The sequence below is a fragment of the Herpailurus yagouaroundi genome, unplaced genomic scaffold, assembly GCF_014898765.1.
Source record: "Herpailurus yagouaroundi ecotype Mexico unplaced genomic scaffold, PumYag 214, whole genome shotgun sequence".
Lineage (NCBI taxonomy): Eukaryota > Metazoa > Chordata > Mammalia > Carnivora > Felidae > Herpailurus > Herpailurus yagouaroundi.
The window spans coordinates 950,118-965,889 of NW_024412445.1; the positions used below are offsets into that span (position 1 = coordinate 950,118).

The 15,772-nt window shown below is 62.9% G+C and overlaps 1 protein-coding gene across 7 annotated transcripts in view; it reads left to right on the forward strand.

Annotated features, from left to right (window-relative positions):
- ZMIZ2 (zinc finger MIZ-type containing 2) overlaps nucleotides 1-14,183 on the forward strand; it is a 14,927-nt gene extending 744 nt beyond the window's left edge. Inside the window, exons 1-19 of one of the 7 annotated variants that reach the window (XM_040454976.1) lie at nucleotides 3,503-3,961; nucleotides 5,194-5,327; nucleotides 5,487-5,601; nucleotides 5,898-6,100; nucleotides 6,344-6,536; nucleotides 6,727-6,990; nucleotides 7,152-7,328; nucleotides 7,868-7,945; nucleotides 8,131-8,299; nucleotides 8,845-8,989; nucleotides 9,392-9,602; nucleotides 9,952-10,057; nucleotides 10,192-10,349; nucleotides 10,881-10,948; nucleotides 11,260-11,328; nucleotides 11,561-11,811; nucleotides 12,135-12,346; nucleotides 12,426-12,665; nucleotides 13,335-14,183. In XM_040454976.1, the coding sequence (XP_040310910.1) occupies nucleotides 5,278-5,327; nucleotides 5,487-5,601; nucleotides 5,898-6,100; nucleotides 6,344-6,536; nucleotides 6,727-6,990; nucleotides 7,152-7,328; nucleotides 7,868-7,945; nucleotides 8,131-8,299; nucleotides 8,845-8,989; nucleotides 9,392-9,602; nucleotides 9,952-10,057; nucleotides 10,192-10,349; nucleotides 10,881-10,948; nucleotides 11,260-11,328; nucleotides 11,561-11,811; nucleotides 12,135-12,346; nucleotides 12,426-12,665; nucleotides 13,335-13,442 (2,817 nt within the window). In that variant the 5' untranslated portion in view covers nucleotides 3,503-3,961; nucleotides 5,194-5,277 and the 3' untranslated portion in view covers nucleotides 13,443-14,183. Of the gene's footprint in view, nucleotides 1-3,502; nucleotides 3,962-4,750; nucleotides 5,328-5,486; nucleotides 5,602-5,897; nucleotides 6,537-6,726; nucleotides 6,991-7,151; nucleotides 7,329-7,867; nucleotides 7,946-8,130; nucleotides 8,300-8,844; nucleotides 8,990-9,391; nucleotides 9,603-9,951; nucleotides 10,058-10,191; nucleotides 10,350-10,880; nucleotides 10,949-11,259; nucleotides 11,329-11,560; nucleotides 11,812-12,134; nucleotides 12,347-12,425; nucleotides 12,666-13,334 lie in introns of those variants that run through there. The other 6 variants (XM_040454975.1, XM_040454977.1, XM_040454978.1 and 3 more) reach the window with 6 other exon arrangements.
- Nucleotides 14,184-15,772: the final 1,589 nt, after the last annotated feature.

The window sequence follows — 15,772 nt, forward strand, 5'->3', positions numbered from 1 at the left end:
GCGCTGCGGCGCCTCTGCCCCGGGGCTCCGGCCGCGCTGGGGGCGGCCCTGGCGCCCACCTGCCGCACCTGCCGCGTGCGCGTCGCGGTTTTGGGCCCAGCGACCCCGTGCGCGCCGGGAGACCCTCACCTGAGCCTTTGTTGGGGCTGGTAGCCGGCCGAGTGCCCGACGGGTGTGCGCGGCCCCGGCGACCTCCTGAGCGGGGAGGGTGACCCCCGGCCCTCGCCCCACCTGGCTCCGCCGCCTCCGCCCCGCGCTCTGGCCGGCGGGCTCGCCTTCCGGGCTTGTCTTGGGCCGTGCGCGCCCACCGTCCAGCGACGTGGGACCCACGCAGGTCTGCTTCGGGCCGGCGACACTGGCCGACCTTTCAGCCTCCGGCCGCGGCTTCCGTGGGGACACCCCTTTCCAAACGGGACGCACGAAGCTGAGGCGGGAGGGTGTATTGCTCCCCCGACCTGCTCCCTTCCTCCTCCGCTTTCCCCCTCTGAGCTGCTCCCAGCCATCCTCCTTTCTCTCCCTCATGACCTGCTTCCTCCCTGCCCTGATCCCCTTTCCCCAAAGCCCTGCTCCCCTTTACTCCCTCCTACCCCCCCCCCACACTTGCTTCCTCCCTGCCCTGCTCTCTTCCTGATAGTTGCAGAACATCTATGGCCACGTCTGTAAGTCGTTTGTTTTATCTCAAGATTTCGCAGGGACCTACACAGAACACGTGACTTGATCTGTAAGCCGGTGGTCGATGTAGAGAGAGTGAGCACAGACTCACCAACCAGACCCTGGCTTGCTAGCAGCGGGGGCCTCTCCAGGCTCAAGGGAGGTGCCAGGATCCGTGTGGGGTCTTAGCCTCACCTGGTGGGATACTGGCCTTGAGGACCTGCCATGCCCAGGGGCTGGTTACTGGCTGGGAATAGAAGTCGGGGGGGGGGGGGGGGGCGGGGGAGAGGATGAAGGACAGGCAGGGTGTGCCTGGGGAGGACTCCAAGGGCAGCCAGGCTTCCCCATGGCGTGTCCACTGGTGGCTGCCTCCACTACAGCAGTCAGGGCTGCTGGCATAAATGCAGTCATGTGTCTTCCTCTTTCCTCAGTCCTGGGGTGGCTACCATGTACCCATTTTACACATTGTAAACCGAGGCTCAGAGTAGTGAAACCCTGTAGCTGGTCTCTGATGTGTCCGGTGTCTGGGCCATTCACAAATGCTCCTTCCTGGGTGTTCGGACAACTCTAGTTAGCTGGTCAGTGTTGGGGCCTCACATGTAGAGCGGTAGGACCTGCAGACACCAGAACACCTGAGTCCCCACCTTGTGCCGTCGCGCTCATTGGAGCCGTCATTTCTACCTCCTCTGAGCCCATTTGACCCTGGTGTCCCTCCGGTTGGGGACTCACCCTGGAACCATGGGCTCCCTGCTCTGTGACCGTGGAGTAGGCCTGCCCTCCTAGGGTCAGGTGGCTTGTCATGGGGCGTGCCGCCCCTGGGTGACCAGGCGGCCTGGACAGGGTGGAGTGGAAGAGGTTGACCCACATTAACGTCTGCCTTTGGTTGGCACGCAGGAGCCTGGGCGCAGCTGCTCTGAGGCCCTGGGGCAGGGGGCCTGAGTGGTGAGTTTTCTGGAGAAAGATGGGGCACAGAACCAGAACCAGGGCAGTTCTGCCAAGGGGTCCCGGCTTCCAGCTGGCACTGGGGCACAAGCCCCATGGGCCCGCACCGGTTTTCCTGGCTCTGTCTTCAAGGCCAGGAAGTGGGAGGAGGGTCTGCACTCAGAGGGCACCTGTCCATTTGTGGGGAGCAGCGGGTTGTGGGGTGCCCCACTCGGAGAGTCTGGGTCTTCTCAGGGAGGAGAGCAGACTCAGTTTGGCAGGAAGTCACACATACACCCAAGCACCCAGGCGTGCAGGAGGCTTAGGGGGAACTGGAACCGTCTGTGGTCTCGTCCGTGGCAGAGAAGTCTCGGGGGTGATGTAGGAGGCCTCCTGGGGCCCCTGCCCTGCCCCCTCCTCCCCGGATCTCCGGGGCTCTCAGACTGGGGTCCCTGCGTCAGCAGCAGCCTGACCCTGACCCACAAGCTCTTTAGAAACAGGAGTCTTCCGGCCCCCGCCCTCCAGGTGAGTGTGATGTGCCAGACAGGAGGCCCGGAGCAGAGTGGAGCACCTGCAGTCTTGGGGCTCTGCACCGGGCAGGGGGCTGGTCTCCCCCCTGCTTCTGGGACAGCTGAGTGGGCCCGGCCAGCCCAATCAGCCTGGGCTAAGGGAGCATTGCCGGGGGCTTCTCTGTGGAGACCACGGGTGGTGGTGGTGGTTTTTCAAGTCAACTTGTATTCTGAGAGAATTCCGGATTCACGTGCAGCTGTGAGAAATCACCCTTGTATCCTTTTCCCGGCTCCCCTGGCGGTGACGTCTCACCAGACGACGGGCACGTCACACCGGGATGCTCCGGGAATACGGGCCAGATGCACATCTCTCCTTCCGCACCTTCTTCTGTTCGCACCTGCTTCCCTCCTCCCCACCTGGCAGCTGGGCTCTGCTCCTCGCTTCTGTGATTTCATCATTTCAGGAACGTTACATAAAGGGAATCATACCGCGTGTAACCTTCAGGGACTGGCTTTTTCCACGGCTCGATCCTCTGGGGATTCCTGCTCGCTCTTCCTTTTCATGCCTGCGGGCTGTGGATGCCCCACGGCTGGGTAACTTCACCCGAAGGGCGTCTGGGTGGCCGTTCTTGAGCTGCTAGGAGGAAGCTGGTGTAGACACGCGCATAGTTTTCTGTGAACCTCAGCTTGCATGTCTCGAAGAGGAGTGCGGTCGCCCGGTTGCCCGGTAGCTGTGTGCCGACTTTCACAAGACGCTGCCAGACTGTTTTCCAGAGTGGCCGCGCCATTTTCCAGTCCTACCTGCCGTGGGTAGGAGATCCAGTCCCCCCAGTCCCCCCAGCCCCAGCACTTGGTGGTGTCACTGTTGTAGCCACTCTGATAGGTGCATAGCGATGCCTCCGTGTGGTGTTAGTTTGCACGTCCCCGGTGGCCATGACGTCGGATGTCTGTCTCTTCCTGAGCCGGCATGCCGTCCGGACAACCTCCTTGCTAAAATGTCTCCTTGTGTCCTCTGCCCATTTTCTATCTGGGGTGTTTATTTTTCTTTTGAGTTTTGAGAATTCTTTATATATCCTAGATACTAGTCCTTCGTCAGAGATGCGACTTGCGGGCATACCTGTCACTCTGCATCAGCAGGGCCTTTCTGAGATGACTCCCCCTCTCCCTTGTGAGGACTGCACTGGTGTCACATCTAAGGGCTCTTTTCTTGGTTCCAGGTCCCGAAGAGTTTCTCCAAAGGTTTTGTCATTTTCTGTTGTTCATTTACATCCGTGGCCCATTTCAAGTTAATTTTTGCACAAGATGTGAAGTTTAGAACTTTTGGTTTCGCTTGTGGGAGCCCCGCGTTGCAATGCTGGTTTCCTCCGGTGCCTGGTCTGTGCCCTCTGTGGTCTGGTCCATTGGTTGGCAGGTCCACCCATCCATATCCACGGTGGCCGCATCACCGTCCTGGAGTTGGACGGTAGGGACCGAGGACACCAGCCTGGCTGGGTGATCCTGGCTCGCAGGCCTGTGTCTACCCAGATTCCTGGGGCCACAGCCTTCTGGACCCACTGACTCCTGCATTTTCTGGCCTCTGTTTCCAGAGTGGGACCTGGTCTGGGTGGCAGGGGAGAACAGCGTTCAGAGAGGGAGCAGAGCCAGGTAGGAAGCAGACCTGACAACTGTTCTGCCCCAGCCCCGGCTCTGCTGCGGCTCCGGGACCCACTTACCTCAGTGCTGAGTGGCACGAAGGGCCGAAGGCAGAACCACCCGTGTCACAGTTCCCACTGTACCCCTTCCCTGCTCTGGGTCCCTGATGAGGGTCCCCCCACACGCACCTCCAGGACTATTTACAGACGACATGGTAACGTTGAGGTCCCTGGTCAGCACTCAGGAATGTGAGTCACGGGCTTGGGTGGGTTCTGGGGTGACTTTCTCACTCCTAGGCCAGAGGGAGGTGCTGTGAGTGCTGGGGTGTCTGGGTTGAGCCACCACACATTAGCTTGTCCAGGGTGGCACGTGTGCATGTTGTGGGGGGGGGGGGGCGCTTGCAGCCCCTAAAAGGCACTGGTGCTCCAGGACAGAACCTGGACACCAGGAGGGCAGAGTCCCCCCACCTGGGATTCCCGGGGACCCCTGAGAACCACAGCCAGTGCGCCTCTGTGGTTGGGTCAGGCAGACGTAGGTGTGCAGCATGCCCCTGGGGGTGCCAACAAGGGCTTGGGCTTGCTTTTGGGGATGTTGGAGGATGTGAGTGCCTGGCCCTCCCTCCCTCATTTTTCTGAGACAGCAGTTGGAGGGGGCGGTGAGCCTCACACAGTAGGAGGACGCCCCCTGCACGGGCACATGGGTCCCAAGAAAGTTTGCCAGCCACTGCCGCCGTGTTCCCCTTGGCCCCTTGACATGCCCTTGGGCTCGCACCAACCCCCTGCCCATTGCTCCGTGTGTGCGTCCCTCCCCTTTGGGGACCTCTCAGTGGGTGTCACCGTGGCCCGTGGGGGGTCAGGTCCGCCTGGCCCTGTGCCCACATCAGCCCTCGAGGGGCTGTCAGCCAGGAGCACGCAGGTGACCTGTACTCCCTTCCCCAGGCCAGGGTGAAGCTGGCAGCTGGCTGACCTTGCTCAGCGCTGTTTAGCAGAGCCCTCTCCCCAGAGTGGGCAAGTCTCAGAGCCTGAGCAGAAGGTGGCCGCCAGCTGGTCCTCCTCTGTTCTTCTCTGCTGGCTCTGGCCTTGGCCTCCACCCTGGGGCCTACCTGGGGGATTCTGGCACTTGGGTCTTGGGAGTTCCCTGACTTTAATGGATATCCAGGCCTTCTTGAGGGAGGGGCGTGTGAAAAGGATCTGGGTCAGAAAGCCTGCTCTATTTCAGGGGCTGTGAGTAGCAGGGCCTGGCCTGAAAGGGTTAATGCTGGCTTCCAGGCTGGCTTTAGGGGAAGAGGACAGAGGTTTGTCAGGGTGGGCAATTCAGGCTGAGGCTGCCCCCACCCCCACAGTGGCCCTCAGACCCCGCTGTTGCCCGGCCCTCCATCAGTTAGAGCAGAGCAAGGGGGCCTGGTGCTGGGGGTTCCCGGCATCCCACCGACAGCCCCCGGCCACTGCATCTCCACTGACGTCCTCCTCTGTCCCCACAGCCAGACCAGCCGAGTCCCACGTAAACAGCTGTGAGGACTACTTCCTGCCACCCGCAGACCCGGCCTTTAGGCTGCCCAAGGCCAATGAACCCCATGCACCCCGTAAAACCCGCCCTGCCCCCCACACCGCACGGGTGAGTGGGTCTCCTGCCGCCCTCCCTTCTCAGGCCTCGGGTACGGGCGGGGTGGCAGGGCAGGACCTCTCCGCCCCCAGTTGCCAGCCTCCCCAGCCAGGGGTCTCGACACCCGTGGCCTCCTGACCTGGGCCTCCCCACCCACCTGTCTACTTGCAGTGATGGTCCATTTGCTTATGAGCCGGTGCCTTGGCAGCAGAGCGCCACTCAGCCAGCAGGGTCGCTGTCTGTCGTCACAACCGTGTGGGGCGTCGGCAACGCGGCACAGAGTCAGGTGAGCCTGCAGTGGGGCCACCCCCGAGAGCTGCCAGGGCCCCCCTAGACCTTAGACAGAAATGGGGTTGGGCTCCCCGAGTCTGCCCCATCCTTGTAGACGAGTCCCCCCACCACATGTTGTGTGGGACTTCTTCCCCCGTCTTTGGGCCTCTGCACCCCTCTCTTCCCCTCCTTCCTCCCTCACCTCTGCCCCCAGCCCCTCACTGGCAGGCCTCTCCTTTGTAGCCCTTTAGAGCAACTGCAGGAAGTGAGTTGTTTGGATGATTCCCATTGGCAATTCTTGCTTCCTCGCAGGTTTTGGGGAACCCCATGGGCCCTGCAGGGAGCCCCCCCGGCAGCTCTGTAATGCCTGGTGTGGCAGGTGGTGGCCCTGCCCTGAACTCCGCACAGTGCCTCGGACAGCAGGCGTTTGGTGAGGGCGCTGCCAACAAGGGCTTCGTGCAGCAAGGAGTGTATGGCCGCGGGGGCTACCCAGGGGGCCCTGGCTTCACGGCTGGGTAAGCAGGACCCCTGACCTGTGAGGTGTGCTGGGAGTCCTCCAGGTGCAAAGCTTCTGGTTTGGCAGGTGCCTGGGACCATGTGAACCAGTGTGTTGACTGTTGTGAGTGTGATGCTCTCGCGGGCTCCCACGGCTGACGCTGGAGCATCTAGACAAGAAGGGGGCCCCAGCAGGTGCTATGTGGCCCCCGGGCGACAGTCAGGGAAGCACTTCTGAGCCAAGCCATCTGTGTCTCTCACAGGTATGCGGGCGGCCCGGGGGGGCCAGGGGGCCTGGGTCTGCCCTCACATGCCACACGACCCTCCACCGATTTTACTCAGGCGGCAGCAGCAGCTGCAGTGGCTGCTGCTGCGGCCACCGCCACGGCCACCGCCACGGCCACCGTGGCCGCCCTCCAGGAGAAGCAGAGCCAGGAGCTGAGCCAGTATGGAGCGGTGAGGCCCAGCCGCTCCTCCTGTGCAGTCCACATGTGCTGGTCTGGAAGGCAGGGACCAGTCGGGCAGCTGGGGTTGGGGACTGGGGATGTGCACACAGAGAGACGAGGGGGTTGAGGGGGCGCAGGGGGCAACTGGGCAGCACCCACAGTGGTGGGGGTACTGAATGGCTCCTCTCTTTTCTCCCCAGATGGGGGCTGGGCAGGCTTTTAACAGCCAGTTCCTGCAGCACGGAGGTCCCCGGGGGCCCAGCGTCCCTGGCAGCATGAACCCCACCAGCGTGGGAGGGCTGCTGGGTCCCTCTGGCATGAACCCCATGGGCATGAACCCCACCCGGGCAGCAGGCATGGCACCCCTCTATGCAGGGCAGCGCCTGCCCCAGCACGGGTACCCTGGGCCTCCCCAGGCCCAGCCACTGCCCCGACAGGGGGTCAAGAGAGCCTACTCCAGCGAGGTGAGTGTCCATTCCTCCCTCATCCTGAGCTCCACCCAGACCCATGGTGAGGTTGGGCATCTGTGTGAGAGAAGCGGCCACGCCTCATGGAGCGGGCACCACATCCTCCCTGGGACCTGGCTTCCCCGACACCTGTTCCCCTGGCATGGTGCCTCTTTCAGGTTTATCCAGGACAGCAGTACCTGCCAGGAAGCCAGTACGGACCCAGTGCCACCCAGTACACGTCCGGTGCCGGGCCGCCCCCTGCCCCGTCCTCCTACCCTGGGCACCGGCTGCCCCTGCAGCAGGGTGTGGGCCAGTCCCTGTCCGCCTCTGGCCCAGCAGGACTGCACTACAAGGTAGGCATGGCTCCTCCGGGCCCGACACAGCTCCTGCTGGGCCCTGTGCACTCAGGGTGACCAAGAAGCCAGGAGCTTCACAGGGTTCCTGACTAGGGCAGGGATCCAGCTCTGAAAGGACCCTCTGAAATTCATATATCTTTATCTTGTTGGAAATTGGGTGTAGGGAGCAGTAGGCAGGCCCCCAAGTCACTTGAATTTCATTGTGGAGAAGTGTCTCCACTCCCTCCACTCACCATGGAGAAGCCCAGCAAGGCCGGGGGGGGGGGGGGGGTGTTTTTTCAGCCTCTCTGTGGCTCTCCCAAAACCCCTCTGACACATGGGGTCATCTTGTTCTCTATAGTAGCAATTTTTTTTTAATTACACAATGATACGTGCTCCCTGCAGACACATGGTAAACTTCAAAAGTGTACAGAGAAAACAGGCTAGTGCCATGTGTGTGGTGGGCTCCCTGCTCCCAGCCCACTCCTTGAGTCAGGTTCAGGGGCCCAGCGGCGGGCAGGCTGGGGTCCCGGGCGCACACCGTGTTTTCCCTACAGCCCACAGAGCAGTTCAACGGGCAGGGTGCCAACTTCAACGGGGGAAGCGTCAGCTACAGCCAGCCCGGCCTGAGTGGGGTACGGGCACATGGGTGGGCGGCTCTCAGGGTGGGCACATGGACAGAGGGCACCCAAGCAGGAGGAAGTGCGGGTGGCCAGCCGGATACCCCTGCCCGTTTCTGTTGTGACTGGTCCCAGCGGGTGCTTCAAGAACAAACTCCACCCCCCACCATCCCACCTTGACTGTTTGCTCAACCCCACAGCCCACCCGTTCCATCCCTGGCTACCCCAGCTCCCCACTGCCTGGGAGCCCCACGCCACCCATGACCCCCGGCAGCAGCGTCCCCTACATGTCCACCAGCCAGGAGGTCAAATCGCCCTTCCTGCCGGACCTCAAGCCCAGCGTGAGCTCCTTGCACCCATCACCCCCCAGTGAGTGTCACCTGCTCTTAAGACGGTTGGGTGGGGGGCCCTCAGTTTCATTTTGTGCTCCTAGAACTCTGCACATCTGTTCAAGGTGTTGATCTCCTCCCTAGAAAAATACCCCCACACACAAAGTTCTGTGTATAATTTCAGGGGATTTATGGGCCTCCTGAGGTCCACTCCTGGTTAAGAGACCCATGCTCTGGGGGAGACCACCACACAGAAGCTGGGGTCCTAGAACCCTAGCTCAAGCGCTAGGATGATGGCAGGTGGTCCGTTCACACCTTCTTAGCCTCACACCCCTTATGAAAGCAAAGGAGCACCCTCTTTTCTGGGTTTGGGGCACGTTCTCCAAGCATAACTTAGGGGACATGGGGCCAGGTGACTGAGGCAGGACAGAACAGCGGGAGAACCAGGACAGAACCAAGATCCTATTCCCGTTGGGGGTGATGGCCGGGCCCAGGACCCCAGGGGAGATGCCGCCCACACCAGCCCGAGCGGGAGGATGAGGGGACCTGCCACAGGGGTGGCCGGCTTATAGCAGCGTGTCGCAGGCAGCGGCCCGGGTGACGAGCTGCGGCTGACCTTCCCGGTGCGGGACGGGGTAGTGCTGGAGCCCTTCCGCCTGCAGCACAACCTGGCTGTGAGCAACCACGCGTTCCAGCTCCGGGACTCTGTCTACAAGACCTTGATGCTGAGGTGAGCGGGCCCTGCGGCCCCGCCTAGCTGCGCAGCCCCCTCCAGCGCCTGACCCTTCTCAGAGGCCCCGCCCCTCCGGAGGCCCCGCCCCCAGTGTGGCTCCGCCTAGAGACCCCTGTTCAGTGCCTCCGCCCCACAGTGAGGTCCCACCCCAAGATATTCCCTCCCACCCAGGCCCCACTCCATGAAGCCCTGCCCCTCAGCCACATCTCAGCGGCCTGGAGCCCGGCTCCGCCACACAGTGTGACCCCGCCCTGCAGCCCCCTTCCCAGAGGTCCCGCCCCGCCCTGTGGCCCTGCCTAGCTGCCCCTTTCTAGGGCCCCGCCCTCTTCCCCCATCCCCACTGTGGCTCTGTACCGAGCCCCGCCCTGCATCCCCTGCTCAGCGGCCCACCCCTCGCAGGCCAGACCTGGAGCTGCAGTTCAAGTGCTATCACCATGAGGACCGGCAGACCAACACCAACTGGCCGGCGTCGGTGCAGGTCAGCGTCAACGCCACCCCGCTCACCATCGAGCGCGGCGACAACAAGACTTCCCACAAGCCGCTGTACCTGAAGCACGTGTGCCAGCCGGGCCGCAACACCATCCAGATCACGGTCACAGCCTGCTGCTGCGTGAGTGCCTCCTGGGCCTGCAGGGGCCTGGCTGTGCTTGCCCCCGACCCCAGCCCCTGCCGAGAGAGGGGACCTCCCTCCTCCCTGGTGAGGCCTGCTCACCGGGGCCTGGTGCTCTCGCTTACTCCCTACAAGATGGCGGCCTGTCCTTCCCCAGCGGGAGGCTGACCTGAACCCTCCCCGGCTGGGGACTCCAGGCAGGCCCAGGCCCTGCACAGACACCGAGGTGCAGTTTGCAGGGCGTGCAGGGGGGCTCTTGGGGATCGGTGCTCTGACAGGCCGCAGACAGACAGCTAGTGCGGGATGTGGGGGTGTGGGCCGCGCCCCTGACCCTCCTCACCTCCCGCAGTCCCACCTGTTCGTGCTGCAGCTGGTGCACCGGCCGTCCGTCCGCTCGGTGCTGCAGGGCCTCCTCAGGAAGCGCCTCCTGCCCGCGGAGCACTGTATCACCAAGAGTGAGTGGCCGCCCGGTGACCAGCCACCACATGGCACACCCCCACATCTGCCGGGGCTGGGGACTCGGGGGGTAGGGGCAGCGGCCGGCCCAGCTGGCAGCCCCTCACTCGAGTCCTCTCCCCGTGCATGCCAGTAAAACGCAACTTCAGCAGCGGCACTGTCCCCGGCACCCCTGGGCCCAACGGTGAGGACGGGGTGGAGCAGACAGCCATCAAGGTGTCCCTCAGGTGCCCCATCACATTCCGCAGGATCCAGCTCCCCGCCCGAGGCCATGACTGTCGCCACATACAGGTGGGTGGTCCAGAACTTGTGACGTGCAGCGGTTTCCCGCGGACCCTCCACCAGCAGGTGACCAGCCAGCGGGCGGGTAGCCGGCTCCCCCACGTGCTTCCCAGACCAGCCCCCACGCACTCACCAGACCGTCCCCCATGTGCTCCCCAGACCAGGCATTGGTTTCTTGGAGCGCACCCCATGGTTTCCTGCGTTCTCGTCAGGGTGGCGGGTGGGGTCTTCCTGCCCTGGCCAGGAGCAGCACGCACAGACCCTGGCCCTAGTTTCCCTTCAGCACCGTGTCCCGGAGGCGGGTCTTTGCCAGCACAGATACCCTATTCTTTGGCCACAAGGCACTCTAGTCCCACGAGGGCTGTGCTCTCCCGGCTGCCCCCAGGGCCAAGCGCTTAGCATGGTGCCCCGGGCAAGCCTGGCCCACGTGGCTTCTCAACATTCACGTAACTCAGCCCGAAACCACAAGGCTCAATCGCAAAGTGCGGCCCGGTTGCCCCCGGCACCCGCGTGAGAAGCCATCTCTCCTGCTCCCCGCAGTGTTTCGACCTGGAGTCCTACCTGCAGCTCAACTGTGAGCGGGGGACCTGGCGGTGCCCTGTGTGCAAGTGAGTGTCTCCCAGACAGTCCTCCTGGGATCCCAGGCACGGGGACCAACAAAACCCCAGGTTTAGGGGGTGACAGAGCAGACGAGGACGGTGAGGCTCAGGGCACAAGTCTCACACACACAGTCGCTTTGTGCGAGGTCATCTCTGAGATCATCTCATAGAATAGCTTTATGTGGGGTCTGTGTACACGGGGTCATCGCATGCGGGGTCACTTCATGCCATGTGGCCTCAAGCAGGGTGAGAGAGCCGAGAAGTGTGCCGGGGCGAGGTCGGGCTAGGCCCCTGAGCCACATGCCTTTGGTTTCCTACAGCAAGACAGCGCTGCTGGAGGGCCTGCAGGTGGACCAGTATGTGCTGGGCGTCCTCGTTCACATTCAGAAGTAAGTGTCTTCGTGCCGTCCCGCCGCCGGCGGCCCTATGACAGCTCGGCCACGGGGTGGGCTGATTCTGGCCGCAGATGGAACCCACATCCAACCGGGCCCGGCCGCCCACGGGGCCTGTGTGATGGGCCATGCGGCTACAGGCGTTGGAGTGGAGGTCTGCTTAGAAGCGGGCCAGGGGCCGAGAGAGACGGCAAGGACAGCTGGTGACCAGCCATGTGTCCCTGCCCAGTTCTGACTACGAGGAGATCACCATCGACCCCACGTGCAGCTGGAAGCCGGTGCCCGTAAAGCCCGACGTTCACATCAAGGAAGAGCCGGACGGGCCAGTGCTGAAGCGCTGTCGCACCGTGAGCCCTGCACATATGCTCATGCCCAGCGTGATGGAGATGATAGCAGCCCTGGGCCCCGCCGCTGCCCCCTTCGCCCCCCTGCAGCCCCCCTCGGCCCCGGCCCCAGCCCCTGGTGACTACCCCGGCCAGGGTGAGTGCCGCGGGCCAGTGATTTGCTCTCTCCAGACCAGTCTGCTGCGGGCCCTGTGCCTGGGGGGGCCTCCTGGGGACCTGGTGGGGTAGGTGTGGCCACGCCATGGGGACGGGCAGGGGGGCCCGGCATTTGGGAACGGAGGCTCTCTGCTGGCCCGCTGGGGGCCCGGCCCCACCTGACCCCATGTGTGGGTGTGGCTGGGTGAGGCCCGTTCCCCTGTGATGAAAGGAAATGCTCTTTTCTGTAAAACCCAGAGCTACCTGCGGAGAGCTCTGGGAGCCTGGGCCACCAGCCCCCCTCACCCCCCGGCTTCTCCCCAGTGCCAGCTCCCAGGCCTCACCCAACATGGGCTCTGCTCTCAGGTTCCAGCTTCCTGGGACCCGGGACCTTCCCTGAGTCCTTCCCGCCTGCCACGCCCAGCACCCCGGCCCTTCCTGAGTTCACCCCGGGGCCACCCCCCAGCTCCTACCAGTCCGACATTCCTAGCAGCCTCCTGACACCTGAGAAGTCTGTTCCCTGCCTCCCAGGCCAGGTCAGTGCAAGCTGTGGGGCGGAGGGCCAGCTCCAGGGGACCAGGAGCTGTTCTACCTGGTTCTTCTCTCCTTCTCCAGATGCCGCCAGCGGGTCACCTGGACCCTGCCCACAACCCAGGGGCTCCAGGGCTGCTCGCCTCCAGCCTTGGAGGGGCCCCAGGGCCCCAGCTGCACCATCCAAACCCTCCCCCAGCATCCCGGCAGCCCCTGGGCCCAGTGAGCTCAGGCCCCATCGGCGAGTTGGCCTTCAGCACTGCCACAGGCGTGATGGGGCCCCCCATGTCTGGGGCGGGGGAGGCCCCGGAACCAGCCCTGGACGTGAGTACAGGCCCCATGCCAGGGAGCGCATGGGAGCTGGGGCTGGGGACGGTGTGTCCGTCGTCCCCAGGGTCCACATGCTTCATAGAAGGGAGGACACTGACGCCCTAGTGACCTCGAAGCCAGGACAGCTGGTCAGATAGCGTCAGCTCTTTTGATGATGAGTGTCAGGTACCTGAGTAGCCGCGGGATGACTCTGTCCAGGCAGTTGGCTACAGGAACCTGTGTAGAGTCCCCAAGAAGATTGGGCTTGCAGAGGACCACACTGGCCTCGGTGTGGTTTGAGCTGACCCACAGGTGTCGCGTGAGCCAAAATCAGTGCGTGCACTGCAGGTAACGGTCTTTCTCTCTAATAAACCGAACACCCTGAAGTTCAGCGGGAGAAAATTAGAGCAGCTCAAAGCAGAATATCCCAGACACTGGAAACCCCACTTCTTGCATTTGCTCTGTTCACATCGGGGTCCCCACATGGCCCCATGCATGCCCCCTGGGGCAGACGCTCTGTGTCCCAGGTTGTCCTTGGACAACTTGTATGGAGTGATTCCTGGTCAAAGAGCAGCCTTCGGCAGGGAGAGCCCCGTGCAGGCTGAGGGGCTCAGGCACAGGGTCCCCTGCAGGGGTGTGGTGGGCCTGAGGCCAAAGCTGCTGATGGCTTTGCTTTGTCCCCAGCTGCTCCCAGAACTGACCAACCCCGAAGAACTGCTGTCCTACCTTGGCCCACCTGACCTTCCCACAAACAGCAATGACGACCTTCTCTCTCTCTTCGAGAACAACTGATCCTGTCGCCCCCGCCCAGCTGGCGGGGACACACCCGCAGATGCCACCACACCCTGCCCCAGCCACCTGCCCACCACCCCCCTCGGACCGTGGAGGCAGCTGCGCTGGGTGGGAGGGGACCTCAGACACCCCGCCCCGCCCAGCTCAGCCCCACCCCATCCACCACCTGCTGCCCCCGACCCCAGCTGGGCCCCATCCATACACACCTGTGTCCCCAACCTCGCCCCTGGACCCAACCCCGCCTGCTCCCACCAGCCTGCATCTTGTCCAGCATTGACCCTTCTGTTGCAGTGACCCTGTGGCTCCCTGGCGAGGAGCAGGGCGGCCCTGTCCTGAGCCTGAGCTCGCAGTGGGAGCGGGTCCGTCTTCCCACCCGAAGCCTCAGGCCAGGGCCATGGGGTAGGAGGTCCAAAGCACAACAATGTACATAGTGTAGAAACACTAAGAGCTCTGGGCAAGCAGCCGGGGACCCCGCGGGCTCCTGCCCCTCCTGGGTGCAGACAGCAGGGCAGATGGCCGTGAGCTTCGGTCTCCCGGGGGTGGGTGCCCAGACCCAGCTCTGTGTACAGACTCCAGCGGGCTGCCCGAGTACCCCTTTTCCGTGAACGTGAAAAATTGGTCCCGCTGTGTTTTTTAAAACTGCCTCTCCCACGTCCACCCCGGGGCCAGGCCGGGTGGGGGAGGGGGGGCCAGTCGTGTCCCCTGTCTGCCAGTCTCTATTAAAGGACTCCCTCAAGGTGGGCCTGGCCAGTCCCTCCTTTGTGCCCTGCCCGTGTTCCTCACGTGGGCAGGGCTCCATTCCAAGCCAAGACCCGGCTATTCCTGCCTCACGGTAAATTTCCTGGTCTCTGGAATTTTCCAAGTTGGCCTCAGCTGGAGAACTATTTTGTGAGGTGCCACCAGGGCCAGGAGACACATCTGCCACCATGTCACTGTGCGTGGACGTGCCTGGGGTAGGGAGCCAGGGGCCTCGGGAGGGGCCTTAGACACCAGCCCCAGGCGGCTCATGGAGGGTGGTCCTGGGCTCCGGGGTCCTGCAGGCCCCTCCATCTGCCAGCTGCTTGGGTGGCCCTTTCCTCCTGGCCCCGAGGGTCTTCCTGTACAGCAGGTCTGAACCCTGTGGTGGGGTGCTGAAAGCTCGGGTGGAAGGTGTCCCAGCCCCAGGTGGCTTTAGCCGTTGACATCTCGGGACCCCGGGTGTGAGCCTTAGTGTCTGCCTGCAGCCTGTTCCTTGCTGAGGGAATGGGAATGCCACCAAGCATGGCAGGGGATGAGGGGCCCGTCCAGAGTACTGTCCCCTGGGGGGGGGGCAGAGCAGGGTGCCATGCGGGGTGTGGTCTCGCTGGACATCCGTGCACCGTCAGCGTGTTCTGGGTGCTTCTAGGTGGAACGGAGAGCTCTAGACCTGAGCTGAGGCAGTCCTCCCAAGGGATGGGCGGGGCCACGTGGGGACTCCCCTCGAACAACGTGGGGTGACAGCAAAGTGCCATCATTCACATAGGACGTGCCATTTTAGTAAAGCACAACACCAAATCTACCTTTCACGGGACTCCTATGTATGCGCTATAGTTCCGGGGGACAGCGAGGGCACACCGACGTGCTTCACCATGGGGGGTACTGGTGATGACCTCCAGGTGAGTGGCAGCTGTCCTCGTGCTTCATCATGTCCTCATGTCTGCCATGTGTGGAATATGAAAACAAGCCGGTGGGACTCAGAGCGCTGACCACCACCCACCAGCTCTTCTCAAATGCCCAGGGGGGACACCCCTTGCCTGAGGCCACGGGACAAGTCTCCATAAATTAAAGAGAAATCCTACGAGGTACCTTCTCTGAGCCCAGCGGGACAAGGCTGCGTGTTACCAACAGCATTCAGGTGGGACACCATAACCTTCTATGGAATAGTAACGAGCGCGGAGGTCAAACAACCGCTACGGTCCAAGGCGCAGAGGAGTACGGAGCCGAATTACAAGATACTTTGCAGCCAAGCAGGCATTAACAGGCAACAGTGAAAGCAGCGACAGGAGGGAATTTTCTAGCTGCCAACAGCTCTCAACACCCCAACTCTGCACCTGAAGGAACTAGGGAAACAGTCCAAAGCCGCAGAGAGGAGGAAATCAAGGCCCATGCAGAGGAGACCAGGTGAACGCGCATCTCTAAGAAGCGACTGAATGATCCGACCTGGAGTCTGACCGAGTGACTAAGGTCAGCAATAGGGCCAGAAACTGCGGCCACCATCACAGAGAGGAGAAGACAGACAACCCAGTGTGCAGGTCCCGGGAGGCGAGGGGACCACAGAGTGCACACTCTAGCATGGTTGCGGAGCCCCTGGT